General features: G+C 41.3%; 1 protein-coding gene across 2 annotated transcripts in view; it reads right to left on the bottom strand.

Moving 5' to 3' along the window:
- cpeb4b (cytoplasmic polyadenylation element binding protein 4b) overlaps positions 1-14,713 on the bottom strand; it is a 33,015-nt gene extending 18,302 nt beyond the window's left edge. The window contains exons 1-3 of one of the 2 annotated variants that reach the window (XM_084940621.1): positions 14,201-14,713; positions 12,235-13,460; positions 609-699 (exon numbers count right to left, since the gene is read on the bottom strand). In XM_084940621.1, the coding sequence (XP_084796747.1) occupies positions 609-699; positions 12,235-13,413 (1,270 nt within the window). In that variant the 5' untranslated portion in view covers positions 13,414-13,460; positions 14,201-14,713. The remainder of the gene's footprint in view (positions 1-608; positions 700-12,234; positions 13,461-14,200) is intronic. The other variant, XM_084940620.1, reaches the window with a different exon arrangement.
- Positions 14,714-25,701: the final 10,988 nt, after the last annotated feature.

Genomic DNA, 25,701 nt, shown 5'->3' with positions numbered 1-25,701 from the left:
CACCTTATATGGGGAAAACTGCCAAATGCAAAATAACGAGTGTACTGCAAAGTGTTTGCATGTTATATTGTAAAACTCATTTTCAGCGAGGTCAGTTGACATGCACTGAATAACTATTGCACAGTGGTGTGCACACAGGTCCATACAACTACCTCCAGCGCATCACAGGTTTTCTAAAAATACAGACATGCTAAATGGGAAGCATACACTTTCAGCATATACACTCATTTCCTGTACTGAATCCATAGTAAAAAAAAATCCCTGCCTATAGAATAGGGAAAAATGTATGGTTGCTGGAAGTTGCAGGCTGATGCTGGGAGACATCTGTCGCACCAAAAACCTCCTAGCTGGTCACAAACAGATTGAAACATATTGCCGCAACCAACACATTTCAAAAGGCAAAACCTTTATGCTGGAGACTCACTTTTTGCTAGCGACTGGTGGTTGTCAGACCAACCAGTGTCTAGGCCTGTGTGACTACAGCCTTCTATGAAAAAACAGCTCTGCTGTTAACGCAATGTCAAATTAAAAACAGAAAACAGAAAAAAAAAAAATGCTGCTGGTCTGCTTAGTGTTTCATGATCTTGATTGACAACTGGCATCTTTACCTTTCAGGCTGTCCTGCTCAGCTCTCATGATGTCAATCAGGGAGCTCTCCAGAGTGTTCATGTTGAAGCTGTCAAATGACCTGGTGCGCTCCTAAACAGAGGAGAGAAAAAAGAAACACTGTCACATTTTTAGCCTGCTTCAAAGACATGCAGTTAACACAACTATAAAAAGAAATGTGGTAACCAATGGTGTTAATTGTTAAAGCGCAGCAATGAAGAAATTGCCTTATTAATGCGACAATGACTTGGTTAAGATCTAAGCTGGCCAAAGACTGTCTTGCCACAAGACAGACATGTTAGAAAATTTACACAATGGTGAAAACTTCCCGCAATACTTAAAGACTTTTGACCAAAAAGAGTTAAAAAAGGGGAACAGTCACATGCTTTCCTGTTTCTTCTCACCTCACTTGAGCTTGTTTCAAAGAAAAGACTTGACAGAAAGCTTTGTTTCTCTCAATGTGAGAGACTGTACAGGTACACATAGACTTAGTATTGGTTTAAATCGTTTTAAAAGTAAGAAATGAGAAATAAAAAAAAGTTATAGCATTTTTTTGGCTCACGTTGCGTTCAGCTTTATTGTGTGGGCCTAGAAGGACTCATCCCAAAGTAGCTTAAAAAATTATCTGTAGGTGTGTATCTACCAATGGGAAGAAGAATTAAATGTTGTTCTTTTCTTTTATTAAATCTAGCTTTTGCTCTCAGCAGTTGATTTCTCTCGTCTTATAAGATGCTGTTATGTGCTTAATTATTATGTGTTTAATTCAACCCTAATTTCTTTTCTTGCATGTTTTTGTGTGCTTTTCCTGCTGTGCAACTTGCAAAGTAAACACAACTAAGCAATAAACAGACTCGTTCGATGAGGCAACATAATGAAAGTCAAGAGAAAAACAAGCAGTCAAATGAAGCATGAGCCAAGCAAATTCCTGGGCAAAAGCTTCGTCACCTACAACAAGGGCATCCTTGGCATATCAGCCAGCCACACTGGATATAATTGTATGCACACACAAATACGTGTTAACACGCACACACCCATACGATGTGTATATACAAAATATTCTCACACGAAAAACATGTACCCATAAACAAACACACACACTCCAAGTGGCATGCTGATAAGGTTTCAGTACCGACTCCACCTCAGCTAGACAAAATATGCAGTCTATGTCAACAACTTCTAAAGAAAGTGATCAACTCTTTTGGTTTCCATTCCTCTGAAAGAACCAAAAGTTAAATATGAAATAATTATTATTCGCATCTCGCTTTTCAATGTCTCATTGCTTCCTTCCTCCTCCTTCACCATTTTCCAAGTCATTCTCTAACAAATACCAACTTCAAAAGTAGAAATGGCTTAAAAACCTTTTCTATTCCTCATGCATGTGTCAGAGATCTCATACTTGACAAAGGCAGCAATTGTTCTTGCTAGAAGTTGTTGTTCATAGGCTGTACCCTATGACTAAAAAGTTTAGTCATGTTTATTCTCTCAAAACTTGGTCACGACTGAATATGCATGCCCTACTTCCAGTTTGGTATCTAGTCCATCGACTACTTGATTATTTAAGGGGTTTTTTAAATGAGAAACAATCTCCAACTAATTTGTAGAGCGGCACTCAAAGAAAAACAACCGTTAGCATTTTGTGTAAATATGTAAAAACATAAAATAGATTACTACAATTTAACAAAAAAAATAAAAAATTTAAAAAAAGACAGGAGAAGGAATGGCTGCCTAACTACCAACTGTCATGCTTCTAAAATAACAATGCCAGAACACACCTAATGTGTTCAGGTTTAACGCTGTAAAAACATCCACTTAGAAGCAATTGAACCTGACTGGATGATTGACAGATCAGACTTCCAAACCATGTCAGCAACGCAATGTTAAAATAACAAAAGCATCAGTGTGAAACAATGTGGCCTGTTTCTTTTTAAACCTAATCGGCGGACAGTTCAGATGAAATGTGGAAAACTCTAAATCCAAATTTAAAAACTATAAGCAAAGTAAGCAGTAAACTCATACAGTTCAGATGTAGCAACAGTTCGAATGATGGTCAGAAAAAACGGAAGAGAAAAGTGTTAAATAACTGAAATAAAGCATGGCACAGAAACAAGTTCACCGTTTCAGACAAAACAGAGAAAACATCCTGACAACAACACTACACAGTCAGCTCTGCCCTGGGCCTGACTGATAATGGGCAGAGAATTACCCATCATGTCACTAAGGCTGCATTATCAGTCACTCTTTAAATTTACTATGTTGTTTCTTCAGCAGCATCTATGCAACGATCTCTGGCGTTAAACCAGCAACCAATTCGAAGCCTAACGGCAAACTGCAGGCAGTGTCAGAAAAGACTAAGAAATGTTCATTGTCCTTTGTGTTACCATGCTAAAAGGCTCAGAAGAAACACACCTATCTAAGTGAACTACACTTCAAGGGTTGACTAGGAGGGCAACACACTTTTTTTCTCTTTTTCTCATTAATCTACCGTCCGGTGTCTGGAGTTGTTCACCAAAATTCAATATCTACTATCTGATCGGCTTGAAGAGCGTGGTTGGGTATCTGGCACACTTGGCTGGTAAAACAGCCAAACTTCCCAGCTGTAGCCAAATTTCTTACCAGCATTTGAGCTGACTACAACAGAAACAACACTGTGGCAGAACACACCCAATGCACTAACTCTCTCTCCCTCAAAACAAATATCAACATGGGGATACAGGCCAGATTGTGTCCACCATTTTCTCATATCCGCTTCAGTATAATATATGCACTTGCGCTATTGCCTAAGGACAAATAAGTCAAACACTCCAAGGCAAGGGAAGCAGAAACAGAGTCCAGGTTTGGTTTCTGCCTTAAGTATACAAGGGTAATGAGTATATTCTGACATGACGACAAATGCATACAAATAGGAAGCGGACAATGCTGTACGCATTTTTGGATTCGCATGCTTTGTGGCATCAGTTTATTTACCATCATATGTGGGCGGTGTAGTATGACAGGGTAATTCTATTATACTGTTTCTGGATAATACAAATTCATTTTGTGGCTGAGATGGACTCAGTATGGTGGACTTGAGGCCTGGCTGGTTCTCTGCAGTTGCTAAGCATTAGCCTGGAGAGTAATTAATCATCAGATTTCTGCATCTCACTCGCTCTCAACAACTGGCCAGCTGTCCAGCAAAGAGCTTATCCCTGACAGATTGCAAGCATGCACAGATGCACGCACATTAGCCACAAGCAAGAAAAATGACGGTTTATATGGTAGTTCTTGTAATCTATGAACACGGCCTAATGCATACACTTAAATTTGCATGCAGCCCATTCACACTGCAAAATCATCTCTTGCAGAAACGTGTAACCCTGAAGCAGTCTATTTGAAGCTGATAATGTAAACAGTGACAGTGCAGGGTTTTTTTCCTTTTACTATGCATGATAGGTGTGAATTGTTGGTTGTATGCAGCAAGGCAACCTTACTCTACCAGGCCCGGTGCCATTTGCTGTTTGTTTGACACTGAATTAAAAACTATGCACCAAACTAATCATTTAAAATTTTAAATTGTCATGACTATTATCCAGAATAAGGATTATGGAACACACAAAAATGGGCTTATTATTTATTATTCCATTACAATTACCTCTCAGATAATTTGACTTTTTCAGCCAGTAATTCTTATCAATCTAAAATTAATAATCAATTCTTTTTTTTCCTTTTCTTTTCTTTCTTCTTTGTTTAAATTGGGACCTATGCATTGTCTAAGAAGCTTATTTGAAATGCTTGACAAAAGCGTACTGGGCCACACATGATTAGAAATTGGTTCATCTGTCATTCAATCTATGGTTCATTAAATTCTGATATGGGTTAGCTTTACAACCAGTGCATAAAGTGCTGCACACAGCACACACTAGTTGCTTAACACTGACTGAAAAAGTAGTCTAGGTAGATCTGGGCTTTGCCATTCTGGGCTCCCTGGTATATTTACACAGAGTCAATTCCAATCATTTTTAGACATCTATAAAAAACAATGTCTATTTTTGACAGGAGATATTTATTTGGACAGAAGAGCCTATCATCGGCTCCGTCTATAACAGAGACCACCGACAACACGCTGCCTTTAATATCATAAAAGCTCAAGTCAAGCATGTTTGGAAAAAACAAAAAAGCAAACAAAATCAGGGCTGGGCCTGGCTACCACTGTGTGACTGCTCCCTCTAAACAGAATTTAATCTTTAGCAGCACCAAACTGAGCAACCTCCAACAGATTTTCATGGCATGTAGAGTCATCAAAGAATGATTAAATCCAACATGCTGTGGGTGATTAACTCTCAACATTAATCATCAATGTCATCTGGCTGTTAAGATAAAATGGAAGCTGTGGCAGGGTAAAGGGATGCACAACATAAAGGCAAAAAAGAGTAAGGATACACTGGTGATGTGTAATTTGTCAGGGCTGTAGAATTTGGAGGTTATTTAATAGTTCGCTTATATTCAATTGTCGGAAGGTTGAGCTTTTAATTACATCCCTGAGATTTGTAAAAGATAGAAAGGCCAAAGAAGGAAGGTAGATACAGCTGTTAAAGAAAGGGGAGAGCAAAAGTGAATAGTGAGGTAATTCATTATAAAAAGAGGGAAAATGTAGTACAGGAAAGGGAAACAAGTTGCTCTTTTGACGCTTGTGATTATTTAGTTATCACAAAATAAATATAAAGTTGATAAAACTCATTCCATCCATGTTTTGACAGGCAACACAAAAGTCCAATGACAATGAGAATAGCAGAGTTTGAGCCACATCAGGTTAACGTGACCTGCAAAGCATAGGAAGAGCAGCAGGTAGTGGCACATGTCTGGGCTCCTGCAACCACGTACAGTAGAACGTCAGGAGTATGAGCGAGCTAAAGGACAAAATGACACCAGAAAATGTTAACAAAAACTCATGCATTACAGAGCACGACACCCAAGAGGACACAGTCCAAGGCTCAGAAGACTGGGACAGAACGGTTTGAATCAACAAAAAAGTATCGATGCCATTTTTAGTGACTTATTTTCCATTCTTAAATGTGGATCCATTTTATTTATTTGGAACTGACCAAAGAATTTAGACATTTCTTTGCGTTCTTCTGTCACAGAACTTTTTAACTGATTAGAGTTGTCACTTTGCATTTTAAAACAAAATAGGTATATATAACAGACCAGAAATAAATATTTAAATCAAAATCAACCTTACATCATCACAAGTAAAAAGTCAAAATTATATACTGATCGATAGACTGACATTAAAGAAAAGAATTGTGATAAAAAAAAAAAATTCCACACTGCTCAGCTCTGGTGATTGTACTAAACAGTAATATTAACTACTCCCAGCTGCCAAAAACAACCAAATACACAGTGTTGTCTGAACAGTGTGTGCGTTTGGGTTTTAAAACAAGTGACAAAGGGAGGCGTTCAAGCAGTATTTGAACTGCTTGGGGATTAGATTAAAACAACTCACTTACTGTATGCATTCAGCAAAGCTACCTATAATAAGACATCTGAACATAAACTTTCCTTTGTCAACTCTTTTTTGTTATATCAAATTTTGCTGAACACATATTTCAGTGACTAATTAGGGCTTATGCACACACGTATACACAAGTGCCCTTTCTTCCTGTTGTAGAGCGTCTGTCAAGGGCGTAAGAAGGGCACAATGAGGCTGTATGATCAGGAGAGTTATGTGCTTGCCGGTGCACCGCTCATTAGTTAAAAAAAAAAAAAAGAAAGTTTTTTCTAATTTAACACCACTGTCACAAGGACCAGTGGTAATGGTTTTAACCTTGGGCTTCAAATGACCGAGAGAATTTGTCTGAAATGGCATGACAGTTTTCATGCAGAACATCACAGGTAGGCAAGGAAGGGTACCTGAAAGGCCTGAGGCTTATCTTTAAAGAAAATTTGTCAGTGTCAGCGTGATTGTGTACAGGAACCATAAGGTGTTGTGTTTAACACAGGCAAATGGGCAGGTCTACAGTTCAATTACCTGATTAATACATCTGTGAAAAACCGCAGCAATAATTCTACCATTTCACCCCCAAAAAAGGGGTTGATCCATGCAAACCATTTGCCATTGCCACACCTGACATCCTAGTGATCCCACAAAAATATATCAGTTTAAGAATAAGCAGATCGCTCCAGGACACAAATGAGCTATGAACAAATAAAAATGAGCAGAAGAAAATTACTTATTGGAATAAATTCAGGCAATAATAAAATAACATTTAGCTTTGCTTACTTGCTAATCCAGAACTTATACTTCTGCTGTAAATTGAAAGTTTTATTTCAGGAATTCACAGTACAAATATGAACGGATGTTCACACATACCTTTCTTATCTCTTCTCAACTGGAGTTTACAAACAATGTTTTCTGTCTACCATTACCAGACATAATAAATAGCTGCATTTTACTCTCGGTTTTATCAGGCACAAAGCAACAGGCCTTGCTTTTTCAGCCACTTCCATGGCTTTGTTTGTCTAACTTTTATTTACTGACAATTAACTCTGGACAGGATAGAGTTTACCCAACTGCACTTCCTCTAGTTCACACAATATTTTCTGCATCATATTTTCATTAAAGATTCAGATGTTAGCGGTTTTCACGCATGTACTGCAACCCTTGGCCTTTGTAGAATATAACCAACAAAGGTTCATGTAAATACTGTATCCAAACACTCAAAAAACAGCCACAGAAGAACTACCCTGAATATGATCTTTAGGCTCCTGAGCGCCATCCATCCAGTTATACATCCATCCATTTTCTTAATCCGATTCACGATTGGGGTTGGGGTCTGAGGTCTGGAGACTCTCCCAACCGTCATGGTGTGAGAGGAGCGGTAGACCCTCGACAAGTCGCCAGTATATAGCAGCACTAACACAGAGACAGCCAATTAACCTAACATGGATGTCACTGGACTGTAGGAGGAAGATTTAGTATCTGGAGGCAAAAGGGAAACATGCAGACACAGGACCTTCTTGCTGAGAGGCGACAGCTCTAACCAATGTGCCGCCCACTCCAGAGCTACAGTATTTTCCAAACATGCATCCATTTTCTTAACCTCTTATCAAATTCAGGGTCACAGAAGAGCTAGAGCCCATGTAAGCTGACGCAGGGCATCCAACTACAAATATTTAAAGCACAGGCTTATCGGGTAAAAACAAATGGCCTAATAGTCTAATATTCGTAGCGCAAACCAGCTTACAACCCCGTGTACTGGTCATTTACAGGTCTGATTTTACATAAAAAGTAGCGTTGTTTTGGTTAAAGCGATATGTAAAACCACACTCTGCAAAGAAGATTTTCTGGACATACACAGAGACAGTTTTAATAATGTGCCTTCAGATAACAGCATCATTATTTCTAAGCTGCACAAACAGTCAGGAGCGCTGTAACCAACAGTTACCCAGGTGGCTTACTGAGGCAATATCCTGTGCTGGCTTCTCTGCCTCAGACCCTGCAGGTCTTGATCTGGTCACTGGCCAGATTTACCAGTCTGAAACCACTCAGTACACCTGACACCGCAGCAGGCTTCTGACCTTGAAATTCACGGGTGAAGAATTAGAGGACAAAGAAGGAAAGAATAACAGATAGAAGAAGAAGAAAATGAAGACTTCCCTGACATTTAAAAAGTACACATTTCTGGTCAAAGGTTATTTACTAAGTGAACTGTGTGCTAGCAGTTAGCAGCAGTGTGTCTGGATAGTTAACCACTGTAACATATCTGACTGGTTGCATACTATTGATTTATTGTGTTTATGTGCAGCGAGTTTATAGTGTAAAGGTCACAAAAGTACTGACTTACAGAAATCATTTATGTTACACGTTTACGACATTAAAAATGCACAAAGAAGCAGATGTTGTGATGAAATAGGAGTTATTTCGTCAAACACAGAAGGCCTGAATAATGCCCACCTGATCCTTCATGTGTTGTGTGTGCTAAAACTCCAACAGTTGAGGCTTACAGGAGAAGGGATGTGACACAGGTCTGTTTAGTTCACAGTTACACAAACTACAGTGTTTCATTTACCAAATCCGGGAGTGCCTTGTGTAAGACAACTTGTGTAATCAGTCATCTGAACAATGCCTGATCTCAACAAACATTGACAAGAACCATTTTAAAAACGGTTTTAAAGAAAGCAAAACAAAGCCATCTTTCCCATAACTTCCTCTAGAGTATTTCTGTAGCTACGGGAGTAAATGGATAGGAAACTGCTTAAGGCAACTGATCAGACGGATGTGGCAATTTTCATGTCACATGTATATGCAAGCATGGATAATGAAAGCCAAACAACACTTGGATAGATGTATTTAAGAGTGAAATATACAGAGAAGGCACTGGCAATTAAATGTGACGCTTGGTTGGCTGTGCAGTAATTTAACAATGGTTTCTACAGTAACCACTTCACCACAACATCATGACCTACAGTACATGCTCACACCAAAATGAAACATTTCAAGATTCGATTGTTTTGTGGTGGATCAAAACTGACAAAAAAAAGAAGAAAAACAACTGATGTGATTCAGAATTTGACAGACTTATAAGCAAATCCTCATTTATATGTAGTAAACTATCTCAGTTGGAACAAATCCTAATATCCACATGAAGTGCATATGAAGTGAATGTTCCAAAGCGGCTGCATTACACAATGCAACAAGCAGCACTGATACAGATCTGAGTGGAAGATGTAACTACAGGCAAAACAATACCGATCCACATCCACGCAAAGCGAGGCGAAAACAAATCTGCGTGAACTGATCATGTCCGACTTGCCATTACGCCACCATGCATATGCTTGAAAAGTACAGATTCACGAAGGAGATGTTCTTGAAGAAAAGAAGCAAAAGTGGAGATTGCGGCAGGTTTCAAAATGAGCTTGAGGACTATAAATATACACAGCAATTTCTTAACAGTCATTGTTATCCTTTTTTGGTTATTGAAACCTATATTTTAAATGTGTTGTTATTTTAAAAAAGGAGTTAAACTTACATAATCAGTCCCTCTCCCTCTCTCAGACATGCACACCGACAGGGAGGCCATTCTACGCCCATCCTCCATCTGCCCTTGCAGTATCAAGGGGGCAAGAGGACAATGCTACTTTAGTTGATCTGATTCAACCACAAGGAAGAACAACATACTGCAGCTCCAGGAAAGCTAGCTTAACTCTAACACCGGGATGTAACAGTCAGGCTTCTCGAAATTGTTGCAGAAACCCAAATCTGATCTACAGGCTGTTTGACACCAGTTGTAACGCTTTTATGTTAATCAGCATTTAAATCTACAAAGCATGTTGGGAACTTCTTTCTCATTATACTTTTTCTGGTCTTTTTTTTTTTTTATTAAGCCAACAGCTTTTTTTGTACCATCCAACCATGCTAATCTGTAATTTTGTGCTCATGAAGACATAACAGCTGCGTATGTGCACCTCTGCACAAAGCAGGGAGGAGGATGGAGACAAAGTGAGACACAGGAGAGCCTCCCTCCTTCCAGCATGAGCAGAAAGTGATGCTTCTATAAGATCATTATAGTATTCTATCACTGATGACCCCGTTCACATATCACAACAAATGATTTTGCATACAGTAACTAATTAACTTAAGAGGACGGATATTAGCTGAACAGGTAATACAGAACTAGGTCACAACATTTGCCCAGTTATTTAATCAATTTAAGCTTTTTAAATCTTTTTCACATGTAAAAACTGTTAATAGAAGCAATAGGATGAAGTTATAAATTAGCTAACTACCTTGTTACAATTTTAGTTATCTTTTTTTTAAACTACAATGCTAAATAAGTGAGCCACCATCCTTGTAATTATGCTGCCAGAAAACTAGCTAAAAGAGAGAGGATGTTCCTAATATTGTCCTCTTAAGGGAAGTCCACACAGCAAGTGTGGTGACAATCAGAGACCACAGAAGGTCACTGACATTTAGTGGCTTTAAGCAATGATGGGGTGGGAGCTAAAAAAGCTCATTTCAAACATTGGATGAACTGTACCAACACCCTGTACAAGACAAATGAGGATGTCTTTTAACTGAATCATGCAAAGCTAGTCTAGTGGAGTCCAAGAATAAAAATATGGAACTGTAAATGAGAATAACAGGCCCCCTTTAAATAGTCTCCTCATCAAAGCAAACTGGAACAGGTCAGACACGAACCTGGGCCGCACAACTACCTACAGCAATTAGCTGTTAACAACATTAATCCTAAATAGCTACTGAGAAGCATGTGCTCCCTCTCTAATGCATGTCAAGACATGTCCGCACAGCCTTCTGGCTGCTGAGCCTGTGGAGTGTTGAGTCATTAACTGCTAATGGACAAGAAGAAAGGTCACAACAAGGATCAGTATTAACAGTTTTAAGTTACTTTGCTTCTTTAGAGAATTTTGGATTCACTGGTAAAGAACGTGTCCAGGAAATCTGCAATCTATACGTTCAGTTAGGATGTTGACAGGCTGCTGAATCTAAAAAGACATGCAGCCACCAGGACTATTTAACACGATCTATTTTCATCCATGACGATGACTACGACTGACACCAACTTGCAGGGACTTTGTCACAACGTAAAAAAGTAAAGGATATGTAGGGTACTTAAAGAAACATTTCACTGGATAGGCCCAGATGGGTCTATAGCCACCTCCGTCTCTTTCCCCTCCTCCTTATAACGACCAGCACAATCAATCATGGGCTAGATCAATAGAATGAATTTATCTCCAGGCCCCTCTACCTCTTTCCATTACAGCTGGTTTCTACATGTGACAGTACAATTATTTAAGCAGTCTTCATTGTATGTGGACCCAGCTTTTAAAATGAATGAACAGGTTGGATTTTTTTTTTATTAAGGGGTGGCCACCCATGCCATGACATGACATACAGTAAGTGATTAATGTAACTCTAAATCTTATAAATCATCAGACTCTATTTTACACAGTGTAATAGGTCAAGAGCCTAATATATGCAAAGCATAAAGAACTGAGCAAGGTTCATGGATCTACAGTATCACCGTTTGTTGCTAATGGTTGTTTACGACTGGAACAAAAGCAATCTAACCATAATGTATTGTTATTCATCACTTAATGCAGATATAGTTTTTGACACTATTGTCTGTCGTTATACCCTCCATCGCCGTCTTCATTTTGTACCTCGCTCTCCCAGTCTCCCATTTTAAAATCTTATCATTTTTTTTTCTGTCCATGCTGTCTTCTCCCCCATTCCTATATGCCCCCCCCCCAATTCACGTGGCACACACCACTGCAGTGACAGAGCCACATTAGTCATCGCAAAGGACGCTCAGCTATAGAAGTACAGAGTCCAATAACAGGTTTAACACAGTAGCAAAAGCATCGTGTAAATCTGTGCCCTCCTGCTGTGTCTAAAAATAGAAGCTGTACCACATAATGCTATAATATTAATAGTTCACATAAATGACATCCTGCTGTTTAATAATTCAGGTGATGAGCAGCTACAACTGAAAAATATTCAGAACCAGACATATACGCTGGACATTCATGCTTAGTATACAACATAATTGGGAAGAAAAAGAGGACAATTCCATACAGTTAGTGAAAATTCCCACTCAACCATCTGAATAAACATCTTAGAGGCAAACTGACCTGAAAGGGGAAGATGTTATCGCTGCGGCCAACTCCATCATCCATCCAGGACTTGGGGTTAAAGCCTGCGGGACTGTTTCGAGGGTACTTCTGGGATGCCACATGGTTGTTAGGGAAGGTCTTCTTCAGTGGGGAGATAGAGTTAATGGGAGTCATCCCGCCATTCAGCCCGCGTCGATAATCTCTGCCTTGAGATCCTCCCCAGCCGCCACCACTACCATATCCTCCTCCGGGACTCCAGGAAGTGGAGGAGCCGGGGGAGGGAGAAGGACTCTGGTAGCTGGCTGGACCCCAGGGAGACGGGGGCTTGTTCAGGCTGTTGGACAAATGCGGCAACTGGCTGAAAGCTGCATTCCTGTGTGGGAAGGGCGGTGGTGGGTGGGGAGAAGCTGGAGAACGCCGATGCTGCTGGTGTTGGCTGTGGGGGTGCTGGAAATGGGGATGGGGTGGGGGAGCCGGGTGGTGCTGGGACAAGGCAGCAGCTGGTCCGATCTGGGGGGAGAAGTTCCCACCAAACCCTGGACTGACGTGGTGTGAGAAGTTCTGGAACAGCAGAGGCCCGTTACTGGCAGACGCCGGGTTGAAAAAGCTGACATCCTCGTTGATGATTGTTGATGGCGCAGGTGGGATGGCGGGTGACCAGTTGTTAAAGCCAGAAAGCGATGACGAGGTTGTACTGGACTGAACTGGGCCCGTACCCCCGAGACCAGATGTCTCCTGGTAATCAAAGCCTGTCAGAACAGGTGACTCAAGACGGAGCTGCTTCTCTTTTCCATTACTGCTGTCAGATGTGCCATTCTCTGTCTTGCCTTCCTCGGACCTGGCTTTTTCCAATTCTGAAATTATCCCACTTCCACCCTCTTGGTGACTCCCGGGAGACAACTGCTGCTTTTCTTGCGTTTCTTGCATTTCCTGTTGCTGCTGTGCTTTGGGTTTTTCTGGCCCCCCCAGGATTTCGTCTTGCACGCTGTTGTGGGTGGCGGAGGCAGGGAAGAGCCAGGGAGAGCCTCCCGTGGTGCCATTCCCTGCGGCTGTGGTGCTGTTTATGAAAGCGGCAGGGCTCTGCGACACATTTTGGTGATGATGAGGGGGCTGCAGATGCGGGTGGATTCGGACCGGGAATGCAGACTTGTTGCCAGTGTTGTTTTGAACTAGAACTCCAAACCCGTAATCCCCCATTTGTTTTCTCCCCCCACAGACAAGTGCTATCCCGTGATCGTTTGGTCCTATAGAGAGAAGAGCATACAAGCATGGCATGCACTGAGTTAGCAGTCACCCACTCACATTAACCAACAGATCAAGGGATTTAGAAAAAAAAACAACTAAGTGAGGGGACACAGAGGCATGGAAATCTCTTTATGTGTAGGTTCTAAATGAGATCCTACACACATATAACATTCACTGTACTGAGGCTTTAGAGCTCATCCTTAAAAAAAAAGCCAGCCAGTTAACATTACATCTTTAGCTAATTATAACCCCGTGACGTTGCCAGATTGTCTACAGCTGAGCTGCTGGCAGCCACCAGTAAAGCCAGAACCACTGCTGTGTCGAGCATATAGTCTCCATTTGGGGACGTTTTACTAACGAAAACCAACTGACAGGCAACTAATTATCACCCAAGAAACGCACATTAGCACAAAATATCAACGAAGGCTGAAAATATTGACAAAAAAACCAACAAAACCGTCAAAAATAAAACACTCGACCTTGTTTGACAGCTGTCAGCACCCTGGGAAGAGCCCACTATCAAAATTAAGTTTATATTAATACGGCTTTTTTATCAGTCGGGCAAATTATTGTTAATTAATCGGTTTCACGCGTCGACGGAGAAGCAGTTTAAATCGCTGTTAGCTGACCAGCTAACTTTTCCATCCGTTGCTAACATTAGCTTGCTAGCTAACGACCGTTAGCACGAATGCTAGCTAGCTGGACAGGTTGAAGGCAAGCGAATAAAACATCTCCTCACCTTCTGATCACCACCTTTCGACCTCGGCGTCGTCTGTGTCGAGATCCTTTCCCTCGGGCTGAGAGCGAGACGGTGTCCTTGAAACAATGAGTGCGGCAGGCAAAGGTTTTCAGAGGCGGTTTTAGTAGCTGACTCGTACAGTGCAGTCGGTCAGCTCTTTTTTTCTCTCTCCCTTCTCCTGACGTGTCCTGCCTGCTCAATGACACAGCTCTCTATCTGCTGCCTGTAATCTGGACCGTATCATCGAAGAGCTTTGTTAACGTGGCAGTGTGTGACTTATACTCGGTTCGTTCATAAAGCCTTATTCGATCGGTTTCATTGTTCGCTTTATTTTCTTTTCTTCTCACTAACTGTCTCTCCTTCAGAGCCAGCCGATCCTCTGTGTATGTGTGCTTGCTTGCTTCTTGGCTGCCCCTCTCTCCTGGAACCGACCGTGGCCGAATGACAGCGAAAGATCAGCCGAGACACACTTCCGCTTCTGGGACGGCCCCTCTTCGCTTACACCACGCCTTCACGGGGCCACACCTCGGTACGCGATTGGTTGGACCACCGGCAACCTCTCTAAAATTCTTCATCATTTAACAGCTATGCGCCAATAATATAACCACGCCGTGCTTTAAGGGCCTGCCCACTCAGGGCAGAAAAAAACCCTCCTCCCATCGCGATCCTGTCTTTTCACGATGCAGCCTATATCAGGTCGTGAGAAAAATGAGAAACCCAACCCCCCCACCAAAGCTTCAGTAAAAACGCATCCTTGGCTCGGGCTTTTTGATCCCTAGCTCATTTGTTGTGTGGAGATGAAACAAGGAGGTATGCTATAATTTTTTTGGTGGTCGTTTTGGTGTTCCTTTTCATGCCTAACTTAAATGCAAATCTCGTCCTCTTCACACTGGCCACTGCACTCTGCAGTATTTTTCAGCATTATCATTTTTGTCAGGTGGCTAGAGACTCCTCTTTTCAATGTTTCCCAATCAGTCAATCTTTATTCAGCACTCATTGTCCATAGAAAGAAATACACCCACAAAGAGACTACAGGAGTGCCTCCAATAAAGACTGATGTTTTGCCAAACCTGATATCCATTTAGCCCAGTGATCTCATTCTCAGGCGTGTTGAGCCTGAATATAAATTTAAACATGAGATTTCTTAATAAAGCTTTAAATATACTGATTCTAGCAGTTACAAGCATCTCACTTGCCATTTTAGTCTCTTTAGTAACAACCTCATGGCATCATTATAAGCTACATGTAGCTCGCTTCCCTGTATTTCATCCACAGGTGTTCTGTATACAAATGTGTACAGTATGCTCTAAATAAAGAAATATTCACTCATTCTGTACATGCAGTAAATTTGCATAAGAGGATGTTCGCTTGAGCATACATTAACAGTCATGCCTATAAATATTGTTGTCATCTGTCATTGGATCTGCAGAAAGATCTGCAGGATATCTGATCTCATTACTGACAGTAAGATTATTATCTGACAATGTAAACTTTGGAAATCCGAGATAGATTTCCTCCTTAATCTATATAGAATCTAGAAATCACATCGCTCTTACAGGCATTGCAAGTAATACGCAGAACATATGTGAAGTAGCTGCTGGAGAGAAGCACTACTAGGACTGAAGACCACAAGATCATCTGCATACATGATGTGGTTCACTAAATTTACAGGCTCTCATATTCTTTGACACATCATCGACATAAAGATTCAAAAGAATTGTGGATAAAATCTCTCCTTGTTAGACAAGGAGTTATGTTGCATACCAAAAGAAAAGCTGGTTAATATAATATCTCCTATCTGTGTTACATCTGTACTCACACTGTCTTATAATAGGTTTTATTATGAGAAAACAGCCTATTCAATCCAAAATCAAAAGCAGCTGTCATGTAATCATACAGTTAAATATGTAGTGACAACCAGGAAGCAGATTGCTTAGCAAAAAAGCTTCATGACTATCAAATTGTCCCATCTACATTACAGGAAAAACAAGAGCCAGAAAGAGAGCTTTAAGTTTTTTAAACCCATTTCACCTCTCATCCAAGAGGCTCTTTCAGTTCAAAAACCAAAAGTCCCAGGTATTTAAGCCCTAATGCTGCTTAGGAGGTGGTCGTTGACACACTATTAATCACGTACGTCATCACATGAGACAAGGTGTGAAAAAAGGCGTGGGTCATTACCACCAGAGGTTTCAGGTGAAACCACTGTGAGACCTTGCCCCACCCTATCATGTGACCTGTTGAGGTTACTTGATGTGAGTCAGGGTTGAGGCACCTGCCGTAAGCCACCACCTCCTTCGATGATGGTCCTCCACAGTGGACATAGGTGGCCTCTTTTACTCCTATTTCAAACCATCTGTCACTCCTCACTGCACTGCGCAGCGTACACTATGTTGCTTAGTTTCTGTTTGGGAGCTTTGTTTTACGGATGAACAGGTTTATGTCCGAGGGTGTGGCTGGGTCTGAAGTACAGTATGTACTTGTGTACACGTATATGTTCCTTTTGTTTCCCTTCTGCCATAGAGGGAACATTTTCTGTCAAGTATGGCAGGGTCCTGATCACCCCAAGTTTGTGTTCCGGAGGGTGGTGGGAGTTAAAAGTACAGATTTGTGTATGTGGGCTTCCAGTGAACTTCAATGTTAAGGCTTATATCCTTGTCAGTGTGCACAGCACAGTCCAGAAATGACAAACTATTATCCTTTGTACATTACACAAAATACACAAATCCATTATATTAGGCAGATTACAAGTGTCAGCTATGGTTCTATCTTGTGAACCAAACTTCATGTATGTAGTATATAAATGCTTTATTCATTAAATCCGTCCGTCCGTCCATCCATTTGTCCGTCCATCCATCCGTCTGTCCGTCCATCCATCCGTCCATCCATCCATCCATCCATCCATCCATTCATCCGTCCGTCCGTCCATCCATCCATCCGTCCATTCATCCGTCCATTCATCCGTCCATCCATCCGTCTATCCATTCATTCTCTTCGGTTTTGTCATGGTCCTGGGTCATTTTGACCCAGCGTTTTGTGTTTCCTTGAAGTTCATTTGTGTGCCTTGTGTTATTCTGATTTTGTATTAGTTTAGGGTTGAACCTGAAGTTTGGTGTATATTCAGCCCTACCTGTGTCTGTCCTCGGTGCTCTGTTCATGTCCCTGTGTTGTGTTGTAAATCAGTCTGTGTGTTCCGGCTTTACTTTGAAGGCTCGTGTTCTGGATTTCCTGTTCTATTCTGAAGGTCTGTGTCTGTTGTCATTGTGTTCAACTTGTGCCCTCCAGTCATCATGTGTATTCAGATCAGCTGTTCTTCCCTCCTGTGTGCGATTACCCGATTACCTTGTGTGTGTGTATATATAGTGGGTGTCGGTCTGTGTTCGTGGTCGGTTCGTCTGCGTTCTATGGTGTTCCGTTCCTGTCTCTGCGTCTCTCTGCCCCGCACCCCTTTTGTATGGTCTCAGGTTTGTCATTTAGTTCTCCCAGTGTAGGTTTCTTCAGTTGTTTTGTCATGCCTCACTGCCTGTTTTTGTCACTGCCACCTTGTAAATAAACGTCACTCGAAACATCAGTCACTGCCGCATTTTGAGTCCTCCTTTTCTCCAACACCACACGGCTCACCCCGCCAGCCGTGACAGGTTTATCCAATTCAGGGTCAAGACAGGGCAAGAAGCAGGGTGCCGATACCATTTTAGCTTCAAATTATTTTGTTTTGGTTGATTATTTTAATCATTTGGCACATTTTTCTGAGATGTTTCAATGAACAAGGAGCATACTAGGAAATATATTACTTTTACCTCTGACTCTGGTCATAGTCCATTGTAGTGATCAGAAGCTGGAATGAAGATGCTATACTTATAGTGTGTGAGAGAGACATAGTATGTTCTGCCCCAGGCCCTAACAGAGTTTGAAGCCTGTGGGATAAAGCACCCTTAAGAAATAGAGCTATAGGTGCTTGTGTTTTCACCTTTGCACAAAGCCAGGTTAGTGTTTATGCTAACAAAACGTTGAATAAGCCTGCTTGTGTCCTGATTTAATGGACAGAAATTAGAGAGGAGACAATCTTATAATCTCAAATTCAGTAAAAAAAGCGCTCAAGAAAAGATTTCTTCTTTTGATCTAAAAAAGCAATTTTCTCCGTGTACAGTATTAACTGACATCTAAGATTGATTTGATTCGTCATACCAATATGAATCTGTCCCAGTTTTTTCTAGGGTATCACATGTAGCCCATTTAAGAGATGTGGTTGTGTCTGCTTTACTCTGTCAGATGACCATCCAACCACCTTTTTTCCTTCATCACCCACCCACACCAATAACCTTCTACTCCTTTTATCTGTTTCCCTGTCCTTCTGTGTCCTTCTCTCTTGTATGGTCATTATCACAGACAGGTCATCAAACAGCTTTGACTCTGTCAGTCTCACTGACCCTCAACTGGCAGTATTACACGCAAGCTGCAAATGGCAATCTCATAAATCTGTCACTTCAAATCCAGCTGGGAGAGAGCGATAAATTAGGGGAACATGCAGTCTCCTGCATTATTTAATATATACAGGAAGGATGAACAGGCCATGGAGCAGGTATTAGCAGGGTTAAGGAGTGACCGGATTAAAGCAATCAGATTAAGAGAATAGATTGCAGATGCCTGATAATGTGGCCATTCACATTGTGCTCAGAGGTTGGCGTGAGCTGTGCAAATACCCGTAGATGTGTACAAATAAGACAATATTGCAATAAGAAATCCATCCACCTACCCTCTGCCACTTGATCTGGTTGTGGAGACAGTTAAGCCAAGATGCCCAGACTTCCCTCACCCAGCTACTTCCTGCAGCTCTTCTGGGGGAACTCCAAGGTGTTCCCCAGCCAGCCAAAACGCAGTATGTCCAGAGGCCTCTTCCCACTTGGACATGTCCAAGAAACCCTCACATATGAGGCATCCAGGGGGTGATCAGATGCCCGGACCACCTCAACTGTTTTGCAGCGGTTCTGCTTAACTGCAGCCAAACACTCGTATCACAAATTTCTATCATCATTTGCATTTCTTCTCCTCATTTTTTAAAATGTCTGTTCTGTTCCGCAAACAAAACTGTTCAAGGGAAATCTTCATGCACTGGAGGGTGAAAAACAGCAGGAAGAAGGAGTAATGTTTTTTTGTTTTGTTTTTTTTAAACCACAAATGAGATCCAGCTTTCTGCCACTCCTCATGCTCTACACTACAGTAGTATGAATAAAGAGTAGAGCATAAGGAATTCTTGCTTGGAAACAATGCCAAATATTATTTTTTGTTCATGTTCTGCTTCAGAAATATTTATATTGAATTTAAGTTGCACAATTAAATCCTCTTTTTATATTCTCCAAAATATAATTAAGCCCCATGACTGTCTAAACATAATAAAATAATCATTTTACCCCTACTGCTTTTGTTAATTAGAGTATCGTGTCCACAGTAGCTCCATCCTAACAGTTTTATCTTAAATTTCTATCATTATACATGCGACCTCCGTTTCCCTTTTTCATCATTCTTCAATCTCCACTCTGGTCTGCAAACAAAACTGCTCAAAAGAAATCTTCTTCATACACTGGGGGGAGAAAATCAGCAGGAGGAAGGACTAATATTTAAAAATCCTAAATGTGATGGCCCTTCTTGAGTGTAGGACACAGTATTCCTTTCACAGTGGGGCAGATGATTAGGCAGAGTGCTCAGTGCTGTAAATGGATTTCTAGGACAGAATAACCGGTCCCGCTGGCCTCACTCAGGAGACAACACCCTCTCCTCCTACTGTCCCTTTTCTCTGCCTTTTGCTGTCTGTCACAAAAATACATTGTTTTGTTCCAAATTCTTCATGCCCAGAACAACCCTAAAAAAAAGCACGAGGCAGAAGGGGAAGTAAATTACATATTTATGAAACTATTTATAAGACCTACTGCGAATCTACAGTTTCAGCCTGAAATTCGACTTTTTTCAAAGCTACCGAGATGTGTAATTTATCTACTGTATGAACTTGCTAATAGCCAGTTTTATCATGTATTCACTTTCTGGCAATGGTTTTCTGTGCGCTCTGCCATATTCAAGAGTGGATAGGTACTATGAATAAAACATTGAATCCATTAAAAAATTAATCACCTCTACCTAAGGCATAATTATGGTGCAATTCCTCCCAGAGTGTACGCGTGCATGTGTGTGTGTTTGTGAGTCAAGTGTGCATTTATAAGCGTGCACAGAGGTGCCTGAGAGCAAATGCATACAAGTTCACAATATTTGATGTTTAATTTCTTAAAATCTCATTTCAACAATTTCCTGCTGTTTTGATTTTTGGTAGAAAATTCTGCAGCCAAACCCAAAAGTGCATAGAAGACAATTCTGTATTCCCAAGTTTACACATGAACAATACAGAATTTTGACTTTGACACCGATTGTATTTGTGTAAATTATGTAGATGTTTACATGTGTAGTGTTGACCAGCGTAACAAAGCCTTATGGTGTGCTATTGTAGAGTTGTGTTTGGGTCCTATAAAATATTCATTTGGATCGGGCATGTGGCTGAGAAAGAAAACCGTGTGGGTAGTTTGGGGATGCAAAGGACCTTGGGGTATGGATGGGAAGCTTCTCATTGATCTATGGGTAATATTTATAATCACTAACAACCTCACTCTAAATATAAGCTGAAAACCCCCCAACTTGCTCCACTTTTTATATAACAGAAAAGCTCATCTCCTCAATGTTTTTCTTTTTTCTTTATTTTTTTGCCTGACAGCCTCAGACCCTTCATCCTTCCTTCATCCATCCAGTGTATTTTCCCCTGTTGTGCGCTCCCTGGGGACCCTATACTAATTAAGCCAAAGAGGTCTTTCTGGGTAGCGGGCTGAGATGACTGTTTGAAAAAGACACATGAACTGTGTGTGTGTGTGTGTGTGCATCCATGTGGGTGTGTGTGTGTCACAAAGGCCAGGCTGATTTCATGACTCCACTGGGCACAGAAGGGATAATAAATTACAACAGAGCAGCAGCTGGGGGCCTGTGATGTGAGGGTCAGTGTGCGTGTGCATCGTGTGCATATGTACGCTACACTGAGCAAATAAGTGGTTAAGTGTGTTGAAAGAAATTTCAAATTTCAAAATTTTCCAGAGCAAAAACTGACAAATCTGCAAGTTTTATGTGATAATTATGCAGCTTTCAATATTGGTAAATAAAAAACTAACACAGGCAATGAAAAAAATAGTTTTTAATTTGCTGCATAATTTCAGGAGTGAAAACAATTATTTTATTTGGAGAGGCACCAAAGTCAGAGAGCAAACAGGAACAATTAGCATAACTGTTGTAGAAAATTAGTAGCGGTGGATTATCCGTTATTGCCCTGGTGGTAATCAGATGTGAACAGCACACATCACTGTGAAAAAAGGGTCATAAAGATTTTAGCCTCTATTCAAACAGGGACTGAACATGGTGTCTTGAGCAAAGTGGGTCAAGGATGTACAAAAGTACAGTTGTGTTTGTCCGTCTTTATATCTTTCACTACAGTACATCCCTGTATGTTGAGCTGTTTCTGTAGTATGCACGGCAGCATGCAATTTGTGAATTTGTTGTTGCCATGGTGATGTCAAATTTGGGCGACTTGCTCATTCATTCACGGTTCGTGACATAAAAAGGAGTCTAATTCTGCTCATTTTCATGTTATCCTATTTTTCTTATGAAGCAACGCAAGAAACGTTTCAAACCCATTCATTAGCCAAAGGTTCTGTGTGTGTGTGTGTGTGTGTGTGTGTGTGTGTGTGTGTGTGTGTAAATGTGTAATTAAAGAATGTGCGCAAACGTGGGTGTGAAATCAATTGAGGACCTCTGCCTCTAAAGCCAGAGTGGTTTCATTTACCTTCTGGGCACTTCTCCATGGCCGAGGAGTCTGGCTGTGTGACAGGCTGGAAGGAGCCACAAAAACAGTCACTGGATGGAAGTGGTGGCCAGCTTCAAATAAAAAAAAAAAAACAACCTATGAAATACACCATTTTTAGTTCTCTTCCACATGATGTGTGATGGGATGTATTAGGGCCACATTAAGATAAAAAGATATTATTGATCATTTTGAGAAGAAAGTCGAAATTTAGAGATTAGAGTTGTTGTTTCAAGACAAACTGCCACGGCTGCTATGGCCTCTACAAAACGTCTTGTGTAGATGAGTTAGCAAAATCGTACTTCAGAATCGGTTTTACTTACAAGGAAATGACTTCTCTTTTAGCACATAAACAAAAGGAGATGGTGCAGAAAACTGCATCTGGTCAAAATGAAATGGCAGGCAGTGGACAGGTGCAATGGTAAGCGTAACCCGATTGCTAAAATGATGATCGAGACTAGTTATCTATGGCCGCTTTAACATAGCCTGATGTAACTCAAAGCTTTTTTATGATGGCGGGGTGTTTAAATTACTGGTGATAAATGGCTGATTAGGAATTAACTCGAGTCTAATATTGTTTCAATTTAATTTAAACCTGCTGACATCGCCAGTTGTTTCTTTGTAGCATAACCGCATTAACGCGGCAAATCTCTGCTAGCGAGTTAGCACGGATCATGGGGCTGCCCGGCGCTAACGCACGGGGCGATCTGCACTAACTCGCAAACGGAGATTTGCCGCGTTAATGCAGTTATGGTGTTAACGTCATTTTAACCAGATTAACGCAGACAAAGCTAATTATTGTTATTTAATTTTTAAACTACCAAGAAGCAGACATCATAGTTCTTAAAATTCCCAAGCCTCACACTATAAATAATGCCCAGGAGGCTGACACTCTTGCCAGCATTTTGTCATATCAGCTGAGCTGAAGCCATAGCTGAAGGACAAATTGGTGGCTCTGCCTCCACTATGAGTGCAGTCCTTCAGCTGTGAGGTCAACAGCAAAACCTGATGTTTGCCACCAGTAACATTTTCTTTTCTTTCAGGAGTCTGAAAATTGCTATTGACCTACAAAATGAGATTATAAAGGTCCACTGACCTGTTAGTTGTTCACCAACTTGTGTCTCTTGTTTAGTCTACGCTGGCTTTATCGTCTGTGTTTGTCTGTCTAGTTTTCCCTTTTGTGTGTTTCTCAACAGATGATTTACCAACACACACTCACTGTGCTGACAGAGGCTGAAAGAAAAAGCAATGGACAGAGAAATGCTGAGTCAAGCCCACCTGAGACTCCCTTTGCCTCAATAAAGGTACAAAGCACGTGGCCTCATCAATAATTGAAAGTTCTCCTTAAAGCTCTCAAAGTCCCAGATGCATGTGTGTTTATGTTGTGTGCTTTTTTTCTTGGACTTGTGGGTATGAGGTGCTCTCTTTTTCATAGTTTATGTGTGTATACAGTTGTGGTCAGAAGTTTACAGACACTTATCATTGGCATAAAAGTCATGGTAATTTGGGGCTTTTAGTGATTTCTTGGAACTGTTCTTTTTCCACTGTGCACAAGTTTGATGTTATTTTGGATTTCTCTAATCCACACAGTATCAAAAGTATACATACATCCCAACCGATATTTGATTAATTTGGTAACCTTTACAGAATTAGTAGAGTTCGTTTAAATTGGACGGTTCCCTGACATGGACCCAGCCGTTAAGTGTAAGCCACAAATTTTGGTTTGTTGTGGTCGAGGTTTTGGGAAGGCCATTCCACAAGCTCAATGTTAGTCTGATTTATTCATTCCAAAACCAGATTTGATGTATGTTTGGGATTACTGTCCTGTTGTAGCATCCAGTTATGTCCAAGTTTCCACCTTCTAGCTGTTGATCTGAAATGAAGGTAAGAATTTGACAGCGGATCTCCTCCTTCATTATTCCATCCATTTGAAAACATCACCTTTTCACGTCATGTGATTATGCCTTGTCTTGTCTCACCCATGTTGGCAGCTGCAAATTTCAGTCAAGACTGAAGGTGTGTATTTTGGAGCAGGGTGAATCGTTCCAGTGCTGCAAACCAAGAATCAACACCTCCAAGTCTGAGGCCATGGTCCTCAGGCAGAAAAGGGTGGAGTCCCCACTCTGAGTCAGGGACTGGTTACTGCCCCAAGTGGAAGAGTTTAAGTATCTCAGAGTCTTGTTCACAAGTGAAGGAAGAGGAAAGAGGGAATTCGACAGACAGATTGGTGCTATGGACGCTAGGACGCTGCACCGGTCTGTTGTGGTGAAGACAGAGCTGAGCGTAAAAGCGAAGCCAGTTGATCTATATCTCCACCCTCACCTATGGTCGTGTACTTTGGGTGGTGACCGAAAGAATGAGATCGTAGATACAAGCGGCAGAAATGAGCTTTCTCCAAAGGATGGCTGGCCTCTCTTTTAGAGATAGTTCAGCCATCCGAGAGGGACTCATAGTAGAGCCGTCTTCTCCTCCACGTTGAAAGGAGCCTTTTGAGGTGGTTCAGGCATCTGACAAGGATGCCTCCTGGGTGTTCTGGGCATCTCCTCACCGGGAGGAGGCCCTGAGGCAGACCCAGGAGAGATTATAACTCTTGGCTGGCCTGGGGGAGGCTTGGTGTTCCCCAGACAAGCTGGAGGACGTGGCTAGGGAGAGGGAGGTCTGGGCTTCTCCGCTTAGGCTGCTACGGCATTATCCTGGCCCCGGGTAAGCGGAAGAAGATCGATGGATGGTTTCTTTCTTGGTCGGCGCCCTATCAGTTCTTGATGATGTAAACTCACTTTACTGTGGACAATGACACTGGTGTTCCAGCAGTTTCCAGTTCGTGACAGGCTTTGTGGTTCTTGAGTTGCTCCTGAGTATCCTAATAAATTTCCTCTCATCTGAGGGTGACAGTCTGTGTTTTCTTCCAGACCTTAGCAAAATGGTGAGACATCTCAATAACTGGAATCCCTGGAATCTGAAGTTGTTTAGATATGGCTCAGAGACCTTCCCAACTTGAGTAAATCTACAACTTTCCTTAGATCTTCACTGAGTTCCTTGGAATTTCTCATTGATCTGAGTATTGGTCAGTCCAATGAGCGCTGTCAAACAATTCCTTTTCATTCTGGCAAAGAGAAACAATCATGATCACTAATGAAAAGTTAACAAGTCATGTCAAGTTAAAAGATGTCACATAACCTTCAGTACCACTTATTAAAAGGTTTAAGCAAGCGTATGTATATATTTGAACCTGTATGTATAGTAAAACAGTCACACTTCCGGGACTAAAGGCAAGTCACACATCAGTCATTTCCTTTTACAGTAAAATTCAGCTTAATGTTACTATCATGCTAGTGTTTGTAGTTAGAGCTGGGTAAGGTTACTTTAAGTACATGTCAGTGCAATGTCCTTCAGTGTGATGGAAAAGCAGCTGTGAGCAAGTCTGAGCTTCCAGTTGGGAGGAGGATGCACAAGAAGAGATAATTTGGCTCATAGTATTTTCAGATCACTCGGAGGTGGAGCTTCAAGAGTCTCTTATCAGTCGACACAGCTGTACCTCCGAGGACACTGTGATGTACTGTGATGTGTGTCAGACGGCAGATGTAGCGAAAAGCATGTGCGAATAATGTGAAACCTACCA

The sequence above is a fragment of the Perissodus microlepis genome, chromosome 10 (assembly GCF_051167445.1).
Source record: "Perissodus microlepis isolate ML-2025 ecotype Zambia chromosome 10, ASM5116744v1, whole genome shotgun sequence".
Classification (NCBI taxonomy): domain Eukaryota; kingdom Metazoa; phylum Chordata; class Actinopteri; order Cichliformes; family Cichlidae; genus Perissodus; species Perissodus microlepis.
Note: the sequence above shows the minus strand (reverse complement) of the source record. Positions and strands in the feature narration are given on the sequence as shown.